Source organism: Eriocheir sinensis, chromosome 50, assembly GCF_024679095.1.
Source record: "Eriocheir sinensis breed Jianghai 21 chromosome 50, ASM2467909v1, whole genome shotgun sequence".
In the NCBI taxonomy this organism is placed as follows: domain Eukaryota; kingdom Metazoa; phylum Arthropoda; class Malacostraca; order Decapoda; family Varunidae; genus Eriocheir; species Eriocheir sinensis.
The window spans coordinates 7,366,780-7,386,957 of record NC_066558.1 but is presented as its reverse complement, the minus strand read 5'-3'; the positions used below and the strand labels follow the sequence as shown (position 1 = coordinate 7,386,957).

At 43.7% G+C, this 20,178-nt stretch overlaps 2 protein-coding genes and 1 long non-coding RNA gene across 8 annotated transcripts in view; 1 reads left to right on the top strand and 2 right to left on the bottom strand.

The window, feature by feature from the left end:
• LOC126982360 (extracellular sulfatase Sulf-1-like) overlaps positions 1-17,783 on the top strand; it is an 87,248-nt gene extending 69,465 nt beyond the window's left edge. Inside the window, exons 13-22 of the mRNA XM_050834372.1 lie at positions 1,299-1,488; positions 2,429-2,483; positions 2,833-2,987; positions 4,364-4,757; positions 5,517-5,763; positions 7,643-7,860; positions 9,792-9,923; positions 13,230-13,360; positions 14,130-14,322; positions 16,168-17,783. Coding sequence (XP_050690329.1) covers positions 1,299-1,488; positions 2,429-2,483; positions 2,833-2,987; positions 4,364-4,757; positions 5,517-5,763; positions 7,643-7,860; positions 9,792-9,923; positions 13,230-13,360; positions 14,130-14,322; positions 16,168-16,349 — 1,897 coding nt within the window. The 3' untranslated portion in view covers positions 16,350-17,783. The remainder of the gene's footprint in view (positions 1-1,298; positions 1,489-2,428; positions 2,484-2,832; positions 2,988-4,363; positions 4,758-5,516; positions 5,764-7,642; positions 7,861-9,791; positions 9,924-13,229; positions 13,361-14,129; positions 14,323-16,167) is intronic.
• LOC126982371 (uncharacterized) lies at positions 14,501-16,166 on the bottom strand. The gene is made up of 2 exons (XR_007735151.1): positions 16,030-16,166; positions 14,501-14,973 (listed from the first exon to the last, which is right to left on the bottom strand). It is a non-coding gene; the product is annotated as an uncharacterized LOC126982371 (long non-coding RNA).
• Positions 16,741-20,178, bottom strand: part of LOC126982364 (uncharacterized) — a 24,342-nt gene continuing 20,904 nt past the window's right edge. For 5 of the 6 annotated variants that reach the window (XR_007735144.1, XR_007735145.1, XM_050834379.1 and 2 more), the window contains 2 exons: positions 20,168-20,178; positions 16,741-18,845 (listed from right to left, as the gene is read on the bottom strand). The exon at positions 20,168-20,178 is cut by the window's right edge and continues 192 nt beyond it. Coding sequence is in view for 4 of the 6 variants with exons in the window: in XM_050834379.1 (XP_050690336.1) it covers positions 18,794-18,845; positions 20,168-20,178 (63 nt within the window). In the remaining 2 variants the exon portion in view is untranslated. The remainder of the gene's footprint in view (positions 18,846-20,167) is intronic. The other variant, XM_050834381.1, reaches the window with a different exon arrangement.

Genomic DNA, 20,178 nt, shown 5'->3' with positions numbered 1-20,178 from the left:
ATATCATGGCAAAAATTTGGCCCGTCGCTGCTACACGGTAAAGCCACAAATTTGGCCCGTCGCTGCTACACGGTAAAGCCACAAATTTGGCCCGTCGCTGCTACACGGTAAAGCCACAAATTTGGCCCGTCGCTGCTACACGGTAAAGCCACAAATTTGGCCCGTAGCTGCTACACGGTAAAGCCACAAATTTGGCCCGTCGCTGCTGCCGGGTTAAGGGGAAAAAACAAAATAAATAAAAATACAGCGTGCTAGTTTGTAGATATGTGAGTATTATTAGATTTTTTTTATAAGAATAGTGAGAGGTTATTTTATGTAAGGGTACTAGAAGAGGTTTTTATAAGAATAGCAAGGTTATTTTACGTAAGGGTACTAGAAGAGGTTTTTATAAGAATAGTGAGGTTATTTTATGTAAGGGTACTAGAAGAGGTTTTTATAAGAATAGTGAGAGGTTATTTTATGTAAGGGTACTAGAAGAGGTTTTAATAAGAATAGTGAGAGGTTATTTTATGTAAGGGTACTAGAAGAGGTTTTTATAAGAATAGTGAGGTTATTTTACGTAAGGGTACTAGAAGAGGTTTTTATAAGAATAGTAAGGTTATTTTACGTAAGTGTACTAGAAGAGGTTTTTATAAGAATAGTGAGAGGTTATATTACGTAAGAGTGTTCTAGTAGAGGTTTTTAAAGAGGAGCAAGAGATTATATTATGTAAGAGTACCAGTCAAGGTTTTAATAAGAGCAGTAAGAGGTTATTTTACGCAAGAGTACTAGTAGAGATTTTAATCCGGTACCAGCGACGGGCCAAATTTGTGGCTTTACCGTGTAGCAGTGACGGGCCAAACTTGTGGCTTTACCGTGTAGCAGCGATGAGCCGAATTTGTGGCTTTACCGTGTAGCAGCGACGGGCCAAATTTGTGGCTTTACCGTGTAGCAGCGACAGGCCAAATTTGTGGCTTTACCGTGTACCAGCGACGGGCCAAATTTTTGCCATGATATAAACCCCCAAAAATAGATGATACATAAACTGATCACAAATGCGTTGATATATATTATGAAATGGTTTGTGTGAGTGATGATTTTTTTCTCATTTTTCTCGCTTAGAGGGACCATTAAGAACCATGGTCTCCGCAGCTACCGGGTTAATAAGAGTACTAAGCGCTTAATTTTCTGAGTACTAATAAATTTTTCATATACAAGAGTAAACATATTAATTTCACAAGTAATAGATTTTTGTTACACTAGAACTAATAGATATAATAAATGTTTTCAGGCGGACTAACTCTAGCGATATGTTTCAGGTACAGGAGGAGCACCGGGGAGGAGGAGGAGGAAGAGGAGGAGGAGGAGGAGGAGGAGGTGGAGGGGGTGGAGGAGGCAAGGACGGAGGGAGTGGAGGTGGATGTGGTGGATGCGTTTGTGAAGGATGAGGAGATACGAGATTTGGATGTGACCATCGACACCTTATCGGATGAGCTGGAGAGCCTGGAGGTGAGTCTGGTGGGTGAGTCATGTACGGGTGAGTCAAGTGGGTGAGTTGTATGAATGAGTTTTGTAAGGGTGAATCAGGTGGGTGAGTTTTTTTATATTTTTTTTTAACATCAAAGGAGTCAGTCAGGCATAAAAAAAGTAAACAAATATGAAAAAAAAGCCTGCTACTGACTGCTCCTAAAAAGAGTTCGAGGAGTGGCCGAAAGGTAGGTCAATTTCGGGAGGAGAGGTTATGAGGCGACGTCTTCTGGTAGGACATCCACACTCAAGGGGTTAATTAGTTGTACACTGAACATTAACAAAAAGTACTAATTCAACAGTGTAATTAGCAACTCAGACTGTATTGATTCACTAACATAACAGCGGACATTGAAGGTGGTCAGCTGTTTCCCTTCATCTGTCTTCTTGGTATAATATTTCACCCAATAACTCCATCCTCTAGACCTGTCTCTTTATAAGTCTTCTCACAGAGACAGTTTTATTTAACCCAGTAGCTGCGGGGATCATGTTTCTTAAAGGCTCCTCTAAGCAAATTAATGAGAAAAAATCATCACTCACGCAAATCATAATTATATCAACGCATATGTGATCAGTTTATGCACTCTATTTTGCTGGGGTTATGTCGAGCCACAAATTTGGCCCGTCGCTGCTACTGGGTCAAAGTATTGCCTTCACCACCCATTTACAGGCCTCTTAACCCGGTAGCAGTGGGGATCATGTTTCTTAAAGGCTCCTCTAAGCGAGAAAAATGAGAAAAAATCATCACTCACACAAACCATTTCATAATATATATCAACGCATTTGAGATCAGTTTATGTATCATCTATTTAGGGGGTTTATATCATGGCACAAATTTGGCCCGTCGCTGCTACTGGGTTAAAAGTAATTAGGACTTTCCTGTCATTGAACTATGGCTACTAAAATACTCCTTTGTTTTCAGAGCAATATTGCCGCCACAGCCGTCTCCACCAGCAACACCTCCACCTCTCCGCCAGGTAGGTTTCCTTGAAAGAGTTTTGTTTTAATGTTCCCATTTTCACCTCAGCATACAATGTCAGAGATAAAGTTCCACAGTTTCCTTGATGGAGAACTTTGACATTCCCCCAGAGTACAAAGGCAGATGAAAGTTCCCCCATTTCCTTGAGAGAGTCTTGACATTCCCCCACAATACAAGAACAGAGATAGGTAAAAAGTTCCCCCATTTCCTTGCCAGAGAGCCTTGACATTCCCCCCACAACACAAGGACAGATTACAGCTTCCCCCAATTCCTTGACAGACAGAGAGCTTTGATGTTCCCCCAGAGTACAGAGAAAGGCATTAAATCTTCCCCCGTTTCCTTGCCAGAGAGCCTTGACGGTCCAGGCCACGGGTGCCGGGTGACGGGCAGCACGGTGGGGTGTATCGATGACGTGTACCGCGACCCACAGGCCTGGCGCATCAGCAAGGTTGCCATTGACCAGCAGATACGCCGCCTCCGACACCAGCTGATCGTCATGAAGGTGCCGTGTGATGGAATGTTTTTTGTTGTAAATTGATACTTGAGCAAAAACCTAACAAGTTCCAGCGACAGTAACTTTTATTCATGTACACAATCCTCAGATGTCGTTGTTGTGGGAGGATCTTCACTTTTCAAAACATTTTTCCCCATTAAATTGTAGCAGCCACTTTTTGTTCCATTCCTGTAGCTTGGTGATGTCTTCTGGTAGGAAATCTGCAACTTTTACAGGCTAGGCTAGGTTAGGTTAGGTTAGGTTAGGTTAGGTTAGGTTTGGTCAGGTCAGGTCAGGTCAGGCTAGGTTAGGTTAGGTTAGGTCAGGTTAGGTCAGGTCAGGTCAGGTCAGGTCAGGCTAGGATAGGTCAGGTCAGGTCAGGTCAGGTCAGGTCAGGTCAGGCTAGGTTAGGTTTGGTTAGGTCAGGTCAGGTCAAGCTAGGTTAGGTTAGGTTTGGTTAGGTCAGGTCAGGTCAGGTTAGGTTAGGTTAGGCTAGGTTAGGTTTGGTCAGGTCAGGTTAGGTTAGGTTAGGCTAGGTTAGGTTAGGTTTGGTTAGGTTAGGTTAGGTTCTGAGTGTGACACATACTCTTAAACCATTGATAGATACAGAATTTATTTTTCAACATTCTGCTTGAGATTCGACCCTGAGCCCTTGAGACTGGGGGTGGACACTGTAGCATTGGGCCAAAGGAACTCACAGTCTAAGGGTTTCTGGAGCCTTTGTTTATGCCTCAGGGTTGTTACATCATGCCTACCATTATTTTATTTTTGAATGTGTGGATCTCAAGGAACTAGTTTAACCTGGTAGCTGCAGGGATCATGTTTCTTAACCTGTGGGCTTTGGCTGTGGGCAAGCCGAGAAGTGGCCGAGAAACAACAAAATTACACTGCATTTTGAGACTAAGAAAAGAGCATGGAACGTACATCAGAGTACTCCTCTCATAACCATAAAGCTGTTAAAAATATTTACTTATACTCAAACTCCATTCTTTTTGGGTGGTGTTTGTTACAAAATAAACAGTCGATCTCGTGATGTGTGGCATCTAGCCGAGAGTCGCTTGTTGTCTACGTTAGAGAATTTGACAAGTGATTACTGTATGGATAGCTAATTCAGTCTGCCATGACCTTACAGCACCACCTATGACAAATAAGCCCACCTCAAGATCACTCACCCACCACAATGACCCGGGGCATGCATGGTGGGTTGCTCGATGCCACCACTGCCTACAATCAGCTCGAATTAGGGGTTTTGAGCTGAGCCACAAACGGGGTCCACCAGAGTTGCCGGGTTAAAAGGAAGTTAGCAATTTTATTTTTATTTTCCATTTTTTCTCAAGTTTCCTTCACTGTAAAAAAAAGATAAATAATGACTCCTCGCCTCACAGGACATCCGCAAACACCTGAGGGACACACGGCCGGACTCCCTCGGTGAATACGACGACTACGAGAGCGAAGCGGACATCACCGAGGACTACAAGGCTCTGCTGGCGGAACTCGAGGGCACCACCAACATCACCACCACCACCACCACCGACACCGACACCACCAACACCACCACTAGGGACGAACATGAAGGCTCCGGAACCTCGCCAACCACACCTAATGTTGATGTAGATTTTGACTATGTGTTCACGCCGACTGGTGGTGACGAGGTGGTGACGGAGGCGGTTAGTGGTGATGGTGGTGAGGAAGAGGATGTTATGACTCACCCTGAGGAGGAGGAAGAAGAGGAAGAGGAGGAGGAGGATGTTGTTATTTATGGAACAGATTACACCGTTGGTAAGTCAAGATTTATTTTATTTTTTACTTCACTTCATGTCATGGTTCAATAAGTTCCTTCTATCTATCTATCTATCTATATATATTTCCGACGCCTTGCTGCCTCATGTGAACTTCCCACCAGGGGGTTGCTGCAGAAGAAGTGTCTCCATCTCTCCCTGTTCTGGCACTCCCTCTCAGCACACTCAATCCTGCTACTTCCAACTCTCTCGCTCCAATTCTCACTCACCCTATGATCCCCTTCCTCAATCCTTCCCTTGTACACTCTCTTCACGAATTCATTCTCTCCCATTCCCATCACATGTCCAAATCATCTCCATCTCTCCCTGTTCTGGCACTCCCTCTCAGCACACTCAATCCTGCTATCTATAACTCTCTCGCTCCAATTCTCACTCACCCTATGATCCCCTCCCTCAATCCTTCCCTTGTACACTCTCTTCACGAATTCATTCTCGCCCATTCTCATCACATGTCCAAACCATCTCAACCCTCTATAGCCCTGCTCTTGTCCTGCTACCTCCAACTCTCTCACTCCAATACTCACTCATCCTATTGATCCCCTCCCTCAATCCTTCCCTCGTACATTCTCTCCCATTCTCATCACATGTCCAAACCATCTCAACCCTTTATATCCCTGCTCTTGCTTTATTCCCTCTCCACCTTTTTTTTATTTCAAGGTTACCATTTACATTATCAAAGACGAAAACCCATGAACCGCATCCCCCGTATTTACTCTCCATACCCATTATTTCTTCCCAGGGAGCAGCCAGGAGAGAGAAGAGGAATTGGAACCTAGCATAGCGGAGGAGAGCGAGGCGGAGACGAGAGCGGAGGGTGAGGGTGTGGGTGGGGCTGTTGGTGGGTGGGGAGGAGCTGCCCGCCACCCCACGCACGGCAGCACGAAATTCCACGTGTACCCCGCCCGCCCCCCCGCTGGACACCGCCACCCGCCCCTGGCCCTGGAGAATGAGACGTCCACGCGATCCCAGTGCTGGTGCAACCCTAAGTGAGTGAAGGTGTTGTTTTGAGTGTCTGAAGTCCTGTTTGCCTGTTTTAATTTAACCCGTCCGCTGCGATTGGCACGGATTTGGCTTTCACTGGTAGCCTGGTAACATACACTCCCAGGTCTTTCTCTGCCTCTGTGGTGGATAGTGGAGTGTTTCCCATGTGGTATTGGTATGCTGGATATCCCTTCACTGGTAGCCTGGTAAAATACACTCCCAGGTCTTTCTCTGCCTCTGTGGTGGATAGTGGAGTGTTTCCCATGTGGTATTGGTATGCTGGATATCCCTTCACTGGTAGCCTGGTAACACACACTCCCAGGTCTTTCTCTGCCTCTGTGGTGGATAGTGGAGTGTTTCCCATGTGGTATTGGTGTGCTTGATATCCCTTCACTGGTAGCCTGGTAACATACACTCCCAGATCTTTCTAAGCCTCTGTGGTGGATAGTGGAGTGTTTCCCATGTGGTATTGGTGTGCTGGATATCCCTTCACTGGTAGCCTGGTAACATACACTCCCAGGTCTTTTTCTGCCTCTGTGGTGGATAGTGGAGTGTTTCCCATGTGGTATTGGTATGCTGGATATCCCTTCACTGATAGCCTGGTAACATACACTCCCAGGTCTTTCTCTGCCTCTGTGGTGGATAGTGGAGTGTTTCCCATGTGGTATTGGTGTGCTGGATATCCCTTCACTGGTAGCCTGGTAACATACACTCCCAGGTCTTTCTCTGCCTCTGTGGTGGATAGTGGAGTGTTTCCCATGTGGTATTGGTGTGCTGGATATCCCTTCACTGGTAGCCTGGTAACATACACTCCCAGGTCTTTCTCTGCCTCTGTGGTGGATAGTGGAGTGTTTCCCATGTGGTATTGGTGTGCTGGATATCCCTTCACTGGTAGCCTGGTAACATACACTCCCAGGTCTTTCTCTGCCTCTGTGGTGGATAGTGGAGTGTTTCCCATGTGGTATTGGTGTGCTGGATATCCCTTCACTGGTAGCCTGGTAACATACACTCCCAGGTCTTTCTCTGCCTCTGTGGTGGATAGTGGAGTGTTTCCCATGTGGTATTGGTGTGCTGGATATCCCTTCACTGGTAGCCTGGTAACATACACTCCCAGGTCTTTCTCTGCCTCTGTGGTGGATAGTGGAGTGTTTCCCATGTGGTATTGGTGTGCTGGATATCCCCTCACTGGTAGCCTGGTAACATACACTCCCAGGTCTTTCTCTGCCTCTGTGGTGGATAGTGGAGTGTTTCCCATGTGGTATTGGTGTGCTGGATATCCCCTCCCAAGGTGCAGGATTTACATTTTTCTTCATTGAATCGTAGCAGCCACTTTTTGTTCCATTCCAGTAGCTTGATGATGTCTTCTAGTAGGAAATCCAGTCAAAGGGTTAACATTTATAGGCTAGGCTAGGTTAGGTTAGGTCAGGTCAGGTCAGGTCAGGTCAGGTCAGGTCAGGTCAGGTTAGGTTGGGTTGGGTTGGGTTAGATTAGATTAGATTAGGTTAGGTTAGGTTAGGTTAGGTTCGGTTCAGTTCTGACTGTGATACATACTCTTAAACTATCACATACTGACCCCAAAGCACTAACCATCCCCCCTTAACAGTTACAGGCTAGGCTAGGTTAGGTTGGGTTAGGTTCTGACTGTGACACATACCCCTAAACTATCACATATTGACCCCAAAGCACTAACCATCCCCCCTTAACAGTTACAGGCTAGGCTAGGTCAGGTCAGGTCAGGTTAGGTTGGGTTAGATTAGATTAGATTAGGTTAGGTTAGGTTAGGTTAGGTTAGGTTAGGTTAGGTTCGGTTCGGTTCTGACTGTGACACATACTCTTAAACCATCACATACTGACCCCAAAGCACTAACCATCCCCCCTTAACAGTTACAGGCTGGAGCACAAGCAAGCCGAGCGTGAGAGGAAGCGGCAGGAGAGGCAGAAGCTACGTCAGGAGCGGCAGTGGCTTAAGCAGCGGCGGCGGGAGATGAAGGAGAAGAAGATGAGGCGGAAGATCAAGAACAACCTGGCCCAGTGCAACTATACCATGCTGAACTGTTACACGCACGACAACGAGCACTGGCGCACCCCTCCCCTGTGGCATGGTGGGTTAAGGGGGGGTTTGTTGGGGTGGGTTAAGGGGGGGGTGTTTAGTTGACTGTTAGCGTGATTGGTTGAAAGGGTTGATTACTTTCTTTCGTTCTCTGCTTTGATTCTCTGGGGGGGGGGGGTTGACTGATAGGTTGATTGGTTAAAAAGGGTTGATTACTTACTTTTGTTCTCTGCTTTGATTCTCGGGGGGGGTGTTGACTGATAGGTTGATTGGTTGAAAGGGTTGATTTTTCTTTCTTTTGTTCTCTGCTTCCTTATTTCTTTGTTTTTGTTTCTGCCTGTCTTCCTTTTTTCTTCGTTTTTTTCTTTCTTTTTCTGAATTTTTCTTTTTTCTTGGTTGATGAATGATTGATTGATTGATGGGTTGAAAGGGTTGATTTTTCTTTCTTTCGTTCTCTGATTCTTTGATTTTCTGTTTTTGTTTCTTCCTGTCTTCCTTTTTTCATCATTTTTTTCTTTCTTTTTCTTAATTTTTCTTTTTTCTTGGTTGATGAATGAATGATTGATTGATGGGTTGAAACGGTTGATTTTTCTTTCTTTCATTCTCTGCTTCTTTGGTTCTCTGTTTTTGTTTCTTCCTGTCTTCCTTTTTTCTTCATTTTTTCTTTTTCTTTCTTTCTTACTTTCTCACTTTTTCTCTTTCTTACTCTCTTTCTCTTTCTTACTCTCTTTCTCTTTCTTACTCTCTTTCTCACTTTCTTGATTGACGAATGATTGATTGATTGGGGTAAACGGGCTTAAGAGGGTTGTTTTATTTACTTATTGATTGACCGATTGATTGATTGAGGTATACCGTAAAGGTCATGCTTAACTGGGAGGGTTTTAGCACAACAGACCTTTATATATTTTGTCAGGAGGCTCCAGAGATCCCTACACAAGAATATTTTAGTCCCCCATTTTTTCAGTTGTTTTCTCTAGTCTCATCACTGTTGCCAGATTGTCGTACTCAGAGCGTAGTACTTACCTGTTTCTGACGCCTAACTATTGCCAAGAAACATCAGGATCTAACTCTTTTTACGATAACTATAAATAGGTTTCGTTATCGGAGCCCAGAAGACAGTCTGGGGGTAGGAAGTCGGGAAATACAATCGGCTGAGTACGAGAGTTGGTAACGTTGACGCTTATTCTCTCTTCACTAATTTTGCAATGCTCCAGACACACCTACACAAGCATATCTCACAGCCTGACATGCTTATTTTTTATTCCTTTTCCTCTGTGGTATTCAATGTTAATATATTTTTCGTTGTACAGATGACCAGACGATAAGACTCTATACCCTCACATACATATTTTTCTTCCTTTTGTTAGTGGTGTTCAGCGTTAATATCTCACTGCCTAACATGCTTATTTTTTGTTCCTCTTCCTCTGTGGTATTCAGTGTTAATATATTTTTCGTTGTACAGATGACCAGACGATAAGATTCTATACCCTCACATACATATTTTTCTTCCTTTTGTTTGTGGTGTTCAATGTTAATATCTCACAGCCTAACATGCTGCTTATTTCTTCCTCTTTCTCTGTGGTATTCAATGTTGATATATTTTTCGTTGTACAGATGACCACATGATAAGATTCCACACCCTCACATACATATTTTTCTTCCTTTTGTTTGTGGTGTTCAATGTTAATATCTCACAGCCTGACATGCTTATTTTTTGTTCCTCTTTCTTTGTGGTATTCAGTGTTAGTATATTTTTGGGTCTACAGATGACCACATGATAAGGTTCCACACCCTCACATGCACATCTTTCTTCCTTTTGTTCATGGTGTTCAGCGTTTACACTTACTTTTTTTTTTCCTCATTCTCCTACATGTATAATTCCCTTTTTTTTTCCTCGCTCTCCTATAATTCCTTCCCCTTCTGTCTCTCTCCGGCACATGACCACAGATGTTGCGCCGACTAAATGAAACTTTCCTTCCTCAGACGGAAAGTTCTGCTTCTGCATGAACGCCGTCAACAACACGTTCTGGTGCCTGCGGACCATCAACCAGACGCACAACTTCCTCTTCTGCGAGTTCATCACCGGCCTCGTCACCTACTACGACCTCAACATAGGTGAGTCGCAAAACCTGACCTCCCGCCACCGTTGCCAGATTGTTGTCCTCAGAGCATCGCACTTACCGTTTTTTGACACTAAACTACTGCCAAAACGCATCAGGAATTAACGATTTTAACGATAATTATAAATGAATCTAGCTATCGAGGTGGAGGAGACACTTATGGGGGTGGAAATTGACTCTATAGGCATTGACGTAAAAAAAAAAAATAAATAAAATAAAAAATGAGAGACTGAGCACGACAATCTGGCAAAGTGTATTGAAGGATTGCAGAGTGACAGGAAAGTGTATTGAAGGATTGCAGAGTGACAGGAAAGTGTATTGAAGGATTGCAGGGTGACAGGAAAGTGTATTGAAGGATTGCAGAGTGACAGGAAAGTGTATTGAAGGATTGTAGGGTGACAGGAAAGTGTATTGAATGATTGCAGGGTGACAGGAAAGTGTACTGAAATATTGCAGAGTGACAGGAAAGTGTATTGAAGGATTGCAGAGTGACAGGAAAGTGTACTGAAGGATTGCAGAGTGACAGGAAAGTGTATTGAAGGATTGCAGAGTGACAGGAAAGTGTATTGAAGGATTGCAGAGTGACAGGAAAGTGTACTGAAGGATTGCAGAGTGACAGGAAAGTGTACTGAAGGATTGCAGAGTGACAGGAAAGTGTATTGAAGGATTGTAGGGTGACAGGAAAGTGTATTGAAGGATTGCAGAGTGACAGGAAAGTGTATTGAAGGATTGTAGGGTGACAGGAAAGTGTATTGAAGGATTGCAGAGTGACAGGAAAGTGTATTGAAGAATTGCAGAGTGACAGGAAAGTGTATTGAAGGATTGTAGAGTGACAGGAAAGTGTATTGCAGGATTGGAGAGTGACAGGAAAGTGTATTGAAGGATTGCAGGGTGACAGGAAAGTGTACTGAAGGATTGCAGAGTGACAGGAAAGTGTATTGAAGGATTGCAGGGTGACAGGAAAGTGTATTGAAGGATTGTAGAGTGACAGGAAAGTGTATTGAAGGATTGCAGAGTGACAGGAAAGTGTATTGAAGGATTGTAGAGTGACAGGAAAGTGTATTGAAGGATTGCAGGGTGACAGGAAAGTGTATTGAAGGATTGTAGAGTGACAGGAAAGTGTATTGAAGGATTGCAGAGTGACAGGAAAGTGTATTGAAGGATTGCAGGGTGACAGGAAAGTGTATTGAAGGATTGCAGAGTGACAGGAAAGTGTATTGAAGGATTGCAGGGTGACAGGAAAGTGTATTGAAGGATTGCAGAGTGACAGGAAAGTGTATTGAAGGATTGCAGGGTGACAGGAAAGTGTATTGAAGGATTGTAGAGTGACAGGAAAGTGTATTGAAGGATTGCAGGGTGACAGGAAAGTGTATTGAAGGATTTCAGGGTGACAGGAAAGTGTATTGAAGGATTGTAGAGTGACAGGAAAGTGTATTGAAGGATTGCAGGGTGACAGGAAAGTGTATTGATGGATTGTAGGGTGACAGGAAAGTGTATTGAAGGATTGCAGAGTGACAGGAAAGTGTATTGCAGGATTGGAGAGTGACAGGAAAGTGTATTGAAGGATTGTAGGGTGACAGGAAAGTGTATTGAAGGATTGCAGAGTGACAGGAAAGTGTATTGAAGGATTGTAGAGTGACAGGAAAGTGTATTGAAGGATTGTAGAGTGACAGGAAAGTGTACTGAAGGATTGCAGAGTGACAGGAAAGTGTATTGAAGGATTGCAGAGTGACAGGAAAGTGTATTGAAGGATTGCAGAGTGATAGGAAAGTGTATTGAAGGATTGCAGAGTGACAGGAAAGTGTATTGAAGGATTGCAGAGTGACAGGAAAGTGTATTGAAGGATTGCAGAGTGACAGGAAAGTGTATTGAAGGATTGCAGAGTGACAATGTCTTGTCAATTATGTGTTTCTTAGGTTCATGGTACAGAAGAAGGGTCAAACTACCACCAGGGCCATAAAACTACTCCTGGAAATGCCCACAACTCCTACAAAAACCTCGTTAAATAGGCGTTTCTTAGGTTCATGGCACAGAAGAAGGGTCAAACTACCACTAGGGCCATAAAACTACTGGAAATGACCAAAACTCCTACGAAAGCCTTGTCAAATATGTGTTTCTTAGGTTCATGGCACAGAAGAAGGGTCAAACTACCACTAGGGCCATAAAACTACTGGAAATGCCCAAAACTCCTACGAAAGCCTTGTCAAATATGTGTTTCTTAGGTTCACAGTACAGAAGAAGGGTCAAACTACCACTAGGGCCATAAAACTACTGGAAATGCCCAAAACTCCTACGAAAGCCTTGTCAAATATGTGTTTCTTAGGTTCATGGTACAGAAGAAGGGTCAAACTACCACCAAGGCCATAAAACTACTCCTGGAAATGCCCAAAACTCCTACGAAAGCCTTGTCAAATATGTGTTTCTTAGGTTCACAGTACAGAAGAAGGGTCAAACTACCACCAGGGCCATAAAACTACTACTGGAAATGCCCACAACTTCTACGAGAGCCTTGTCAAATATGTGTTTCTTATGTTCATGGCACAGAAGAAGGGTCAAACTACCACCAGGGCCATAAAACTACTCCTGGAAATGCCCAAAACTCCTACGAAAGCCTCGTCAAATATGGGTACTTGGGGGACAAAATGTTTAGTAATACAGCCCTGTAGGTCACTAGCTAAGCATTATTCTATTGTCATATAAGTGGATTCACCCGCCTAATAACTCACTAGGTATATATTGTTTTTGTCCCCGCTTTTTCGGGGCTTCGTGGTGCAGTGGTTAGCACACTCGGCTCACAACTGAGAGCGCCCGGGTTCGATTCCCGGGCGGAGTGGAAAAAATTTGGGCGTTTTTTCCGTTGCCCTACACCTCTGTCCACCCAGCAGGTATTAATCGGGGGTTATGTCCTGTCTCCTGGGGTCTGTTCCCTTCTCCTATAATTCCTTCCCCTTCTGTCTCTCTCCGGCATATGACCACAGATGTTGCGCCGACTAAATGAAACTTTCCCATTTTTTCATCTTACTTTACAATCACCTACCTCTCCTATCCATGTGTGCTCGGCGAGGTGACTCTGTTCGGATCTATATTGATTTCTTATTTTCCCTTGATTTCCTTACATAGATTTCAATAATAATGATAATAATAATAATAATAATGCAAAGGTATGAAAGAAACGACTATATGCAATTCATTAGCTACACTTCATTCTGCCAAATCAGCATTCTTTATTTTTCTATATAATCCCAAAACTTCAATCTCTCTACATCCCGTTCAGTTCGGCTACAGTTTGGTTACCTTACAGACCCGTACCAGCTGCGTAACGTGGCTTTCACACTCTCCAACAAGCGCCTGGCTGAGCTGCACCACCGTCTGGAGGGCATGCGGACCTGTGTTGGGGCGGCACACTGCGACAACCTGCCCCGGATAGCACAGGTGAGGAGGTGAAGGAGGAGGAGGAGGGTAATATTGATGCTTGTTTTAATTATAATAAGGAAGAATAAGAAGAATCGGAAATGTTTAAGCCAAGTAGGAACTGAAAGTGAAGAATGAGGAGAAATAGGAGTGTTAGAAGAGGAGGAGGAGGAAGAGGAGGGTAATATTGATGCTTGTGATAATTATAATAAGGAAAAATAAGAAGAATGAGGAGAGAGAGGTTTTTGAGGAGGAGGAGGAGTGGGAAGAGGAGTATAATATTGATGCTTGTGATAATTATAATAAGAGATAGAATAAGAACCCCCTCCTTCACCACCACCACTACCCCCAACCACCACTACCACCCCCAACCACCACTACCACCCCCAACCACCACTACCACCCCCTATCACCCCTTCTCAATGCCCATTAATCTCCCTCGGGCCACACCTCCCCATATCTCAGGCGTGTATGGCGGGACAGGGTAAGAACTGTTAGGGTCATTCAAGTCGTGTAGGAGAAGAATGAGGAGAAAGAGAAAGAACAGCGGTAGGAGGAGGAGGATAATGAAGGAAGTAACATAAGGAAATCCCTAATGAGAAATGAGTTACATAGAGGGTCTGGTCTGTCACGCTGGACTTTCTCTCATCTTTTCACACTTGTTCTATCTATCTAAAGTCGGTGGATGATTCAATATTGTTTTTTTTCCTGTTATGTGTTATGGCAGCTCTTCCCTATTAATATTACTTTATCACTAGGAATCACAGAGGAAACTTTCACCCCCTTCCAGAGCCCAGTGAGAGTCCCCCAGCTTGACACCCTCCCCCCAGTGCCACAGCCTGAGGTGGAGCTTGGCGACAACAGGGTGGAGGTGCCGCACAGGAAGGGGAAGGAGAGGGAGGAGCGGAGGAGGCTGAGGGAGGAGAGACAGCGCCACAGGGAGGAAAGGAGGCGGCTGAGGAAGGAACAGAAGAAATGGAAGAGTAAGTGACGGAGTTTTGGGTCAAGTCGTAACTTTAAAATCGGGTTATATACTTGGGAGAGGAATGTAAAATTGGCTGAAATCGAGCTTAAAATGGCCCTTAAAAACTGTCCTAAGTCTAAGATACCTCAAAGAGGCTCCGGAGAAAGACTGGAAGGAAACTATTCAAACACAAAGAGTGTCTGCTGCAGGGAGTTTATTGAGGCTCTGTATAAATATTTATAGAGTACTGCACCGTGACAAGGAATGTTTTACAAAAATCTCTAAGAGTGAGACTGGATGGAGTACAGAGGCAGCAGATAACTTTAGCCTGATGGAATGTTTAAAGGTAAAATTTGTGGCACATGTTATGTGTGTGTGGTCTCTGTGCCTGTGGCAGGAAAACCCATCGCCCCAGGACACAGGACCAACACCTACATTACCAGTTTACCTTTCCCAGTTTTCCTGAGGTACCCATTTGACAAACAGCTGGATGGGCAGCACCTAGGCCGGCAGATGTGTAGCTAGGGATGGTAGCCACTGCACCGCGTGGGAAACCTGGGGAAGGTAACCTGTAGTACCCTGGATGTCACACTGGCCCAGGGTGACGGGCTCCCATCCACCACAGGCTCAGGGGTCAGTGCAAGGAGATGAGCACCGAGACCACACACACCTAAATATGTTACCAAATTATATATTGTCATAATTAATGGATTACTCTCAATTTCACCGTGCATTTTTTGTGCACAGCTAAATGAGACAATCTCTAATTGAGGCGCGTCGTGCGAGAGTGGTCTAACTTGCCCGACCTTACTTTTGAGTAATTAGCAGTCAAAGTTAATTACTGATTACTACCGAATAAAGTGGTGCAATGTATTACTATGATACATCAAATTAAATGATTAGGCTAGATCTTTCATGCCATTGAGTTTTTAGTAAATTTATAAAAAATTTTTTGGTTATGATCAAATTTTTTATTTACTATCTCCTCCCGCACTTTTTTTAACCCCAGAAAGTCATGGTTTTAGGTTAATTTTTAAAGAGTATATGGAATAAGAAGTGTTCTGTAAAAAAATTATATTGCTGTGCCTAATTCCTGATGTTATATAATTTTTTTTAATCGGCCGACCACAACCTTTGCTCCCGATCTAAAGTTAGTCTGCACAACATGTTGGACCAAAACAAGCCATTTTAGACCTTGGTACACCACGCAGGATGTTCGCTTTTGCCTTTTCCGACATCACTACAAGATAATTGAACCTCAGGACAACAGGTTCCCGCCTGTAACTCCAACCCGCCATTTTTGAGGGTTAGACCACTTTCGCACAACACACCTCAATTGAAAACAATAAATTTTGTTTAGGTTTTATAAACATGAACCTGTGTGTACTGGAGGTATTATCAGACCAGAGATAAAACAAGCACACTGAGGAGGGAGAGGCAATAGAGTTTTTCTCCACTTAGTAAAGTATTGCACGGCACCCTGATGCAAACCTTTCAGTATCATGCTGCTGTGAAAGCCCTCAAGGGAATGTAAACATGACCGTTTATAAAGTGTTGGTGCCGGGCAACACTCCACTGAGCCGAGGAAAAGCTGCCTTCCGCTCCCCCCTTGGTGTGCTTGTTATATCACCAGACCGCTAATACTTTTATTACATAAATGTTTGTGCTTATATAAGATAAATAATTCATTGCATTATATTATTTAGCAGCATTGTATATCAGTTACCTATTTACTAAAATGAATGCATGGATTGGGCCATTTTGGCCCGGGGGCCAAATCCCGGTCACTCGTGCGTCTTGTTCAGTGTGGCGGGCAGCTGTGGGCGGAGGGTCGCCGGGGGCTCACTCTCCCCTTTCTTTGCAGGGCACCAGCTGCAGGCGCTGCGTGGGCCCCAGATGCTGCAGGCCACTGGCTCCAACCGCCGCGTGGTGCGCCTGCGCCGGAAGAGTCGCCTACAGGGGCGGCGGCGGGAGGAGGAGCGCCGCCGGGAGAAGCGGAGAGAACGGAAGCGGAGAAAGAAAAGTAGAAGAGTTAGAATCTCGTGAAGTGCGGCGCATAATTTATCCTTTTATTGTAACTTATTGTCGGCCGGTGGTCGGCAGTAATGGCTGGTAGGATAATTTACACTCCACTGAAAATACTCTCACATTGCCATAATAGTTGTATGGGGCGTCGGTAGTTCAGGAATTATTGCTTCATGACAATTTTGTAACACAACAATAGTGATCTCAAAATCCTTAGCATTGTTCTGTACATGATATTTAATAATGACTGTACATGCATCCATATATTCCTCATATATTTATATCACTGCTGTTAGGCGAAGACTAAACAATTACGTAACATTTATAGTGTGTTAAGAATGCATTCATGTTGAGAACTATTTCTACACTGAAACATGTGAACCGGAGGAGCAGGATTTGCATTTAGTCATGAACACACACACACACACACACACACACACACACACTCACACTCACACACACACTCACACACTCATACACACACACTCACACACACACACACACACACTCACACACACACACACACACACTCTCACACACACACTCACACTCACACACTCACTCACACACACTCACTCACACACACATATATATTGGTAAGGAAAACATTTGAGGCGTTCATAGGAGGAGCGTAAGGGACAGGAAGAACAAGAAACAAGATGCAAGGGAAAAGTGACCTTGTATATGTTGTACTGAGAGTCACTTTTCCCTTGAAACATACATCTTATTCATCCTGGGGTGTGTGGTCTGGTCTGCCTTTCCCAGTGCAAGCTAAACACGCACTTCGACTCTTACGCCCTCTCTCCTCTGGACTTCTCATTCGTGAACTTTCCTTCTTTGCAGTGGGAACAAAACTGCAAAAAATTGACTGTAGGATGAGAAACGAGAGAGGAGGAGGTCAGAGAAAGAGGAAAATGAAAAACAGATAGGAGGTGGAGCAATAGGAGGAGAAGGAAATGGTGAAGAAGGATGAGGAACAAAATGAAAATGTAGACATGTTCTGTAGGTTAAGATGACAGAGAAAGAAGAAACAAAATAAAGAATAGGAAGGAGCAGGAAGATGAAGAAGAAAATGGAAGAGGAAGAGAAGAAAACAAGGAGAAGAAAGAGGATCAAGAATACGAGAAGAGGAAGGAAAGGAAACGGAAAGTAGAAAAAGGAAGGAAGAATACGAGAAAAAAGGAAAGGACTCAACCATTCATCCATCCCGCTGTTAGTGACGTCCAGAGCTGCTGTTCACCGGCCAGGGACAGGAAGGGATGAACTCTATTATCCATTGAGGCTCTTGCTTTAATGTGGAAATCTGGTCAACTTTTCTCTAAGGCATTGTCAAGGTTTGTGCGCAGCCGAGGCGAAGAGGCCGGCAACGCACAGACGCGCCGCTTTATTTTATATCTAATGTCTAACTTAAGTCTGTACGGAAGGATACCAAAATAAACATGGAATTAGACGAACTGTGCTGTGTGTCTGTGTCCAGGACGAGATTTTAACGAGGCGAGGGAACGTAACGAACAGACAGATTCTAAATGCAGGGACCTCTGAAACTAATGAACAGGGATGAGGATCTTAATGAGGAGAGGGAATTTAACGAACAGACAGATTCTAAGTGCACGGACGAGGATCTTAACAAGGAGAGGGAATTTAACGAACAGACAGATTCTAAATGCAGGGACCTCTGAAACTAATGAACAGGGATGAGGATCTTAACAAGGAGAGGGAATTTAACGAACAAACGGATTCTAAGTGCTGGGACCTCTGAAACTAACCAACACGGATGAGGATCTTAACAAGAAGAGGAAATTTAACACGAACAGACAGATTCTAAGTGCTGGGACCTTTTAACCCGGTAGCTGCGGGGATCATGTTTCTTAAAGGCCCCTCTAAGCGAGAAAAATGATCACTCACACAAACCATTTCATAAAATATATCAAAGCATTTGTGATCAATGTATGCATCATCTATTTTTTGGGGTTTATATCATGGCAAAAATTTGGCCCGTCGCTGATACATGGTAGAGCCACAAATTTGGCCTGTCTCTGCTACCGGGTTAAGCTAATGAACAGACTAATTTTAAAGTGCAATGTCTCCTGAAATTAATGCACAGATTGATTTTAACCCGGTAGCAGCGACGGGTCAAATTTGTACCATGATATAAACCCCCCAAAACAGATGATGCATAAACTGATTGGAAATGCTTTGATATATATTATGAAATGGCTTGTGTGAGTGATGATTTTTCTCGCTTAGGGGGACCATTAAGAAACATGATCCCCGCTGCTACCAGGTTAAAACATGCAAACCGACGTGCTGATAGGTTTAAGAACACAAGCTTTTACCCTTACTAAGCAAACAAAACTAAGCACACTACGAACAGCATTATAAAACCCTCACCTGAGTCGTCTTGATATATGCAGAGAGCAGCGATGAGAGCACTTTCGCTGGCGGGGTATTTCAAAGCGTCTCAGTCAGTCCGTTGTGAAGCACTCTGGGACCTCTGGAGAGACAGGTGAGGGAGAACTGGAAAGGCGGAGAAAAAAAAGGTGAAAAAAAGAAGTCCAGGTTTCTACTCTTTGGTTTCTATTTTCTGGTTTCTACTCTTTGGTTTCTATTTTCTGGTTTCTACTCTTTGGTTTCTATTCTCTGGTTTCTACTCTTTGGTTTCTATTCTCTGGTTTCTACTCTTTGGTTTCTATTTTCTGGTTTCTACTCTTTGGTTTCTACTCTCTGGTTTCTACTCTTTGGTTTCTACTCTCTGGTTTCTACTCTCTGGTTTCTACTCTCTGGTTTCTACTCTCTGGTTTCTACTCTCTGGTTTCTACTCTCTGGTTTCTACTCTTTGGTTTCTACTCTCTGGTTTCTACTCTTTGGTTTCTACTCTCTGGTTTCTACTCTTTGGTTTCTACTCTCTGGTTTCTACTCTCTGGTTTCTACTCTCTGGTTTCTACTCTCTGGTTTCTACTCTTTGGTTTCTATTCTCTGGTTTCTATTCTCTGGTTTCTACTCTCTGGTTTCTACTCTCTGGTTTCTACTCTCTGGTTTCTATTCTCTGGTTTCTACTTTGGTTTCTATTCTCTGGTTTCTACTCTCTGGTTTCTACTCTCTGGTTTCTACTCTTTGGTTTCTACTCTTTGGTTTCTATTCTCTGGTTTCTATTCTCTGGTTTCTACTCTTTGGTTTCTACTCTTTGGTTTCTACTCTTTGGTTTCTACTCTTTGGTTTCTATTCTCTGGTTTCTATTCTCTGGTTTCTACTCTCTGGTTTCTACTCTCTGGTTTCTACTCTTTGGTTTCTACTCTCTGGTTTCTACTCTCTGGTTTCTACTCTTTGGTTTCTACTCTTTGGTTTCTACTCTCTGGTTTCTACTCTCTGGTTTCTGCTCTCTGGTTTCTACTCTCTGGTTTCTACTCTCTGGTTTCTACTCTCTGGTTTCTACTCTCTGGTTTCTACTCTCTGGTTTCTACTCTCTGGTTTCTGCTCTCTGGTTTCTACTCTCTGGTTTCTACTCTCTGGTTTCTACTCTCTGGTTTCTACTCTTTGGTTTCTACTCTCTGGTTTCTACTCTCTGGTTTCTACTCTCTGGTTTCTACTCTTTGGTTTCTACAACAACATTCACTCACTTATCTAAAAAAAAAAGTGGAAAAAAAGAGTCCAGGGTTTATATCACTGAAATAGCTACCTTACAACACTACGTCAAATACAACAACATTGGCACCTTACAACCATACATCAAATACAACATTCACTCAGTTATCTAAAAAAATGGTGAAAATAAAGGAGTCCAGGATTTATATCACTGAAATTGGTACAACACTACATCAAATACAACAACATTCACTCACTCATCTATCCC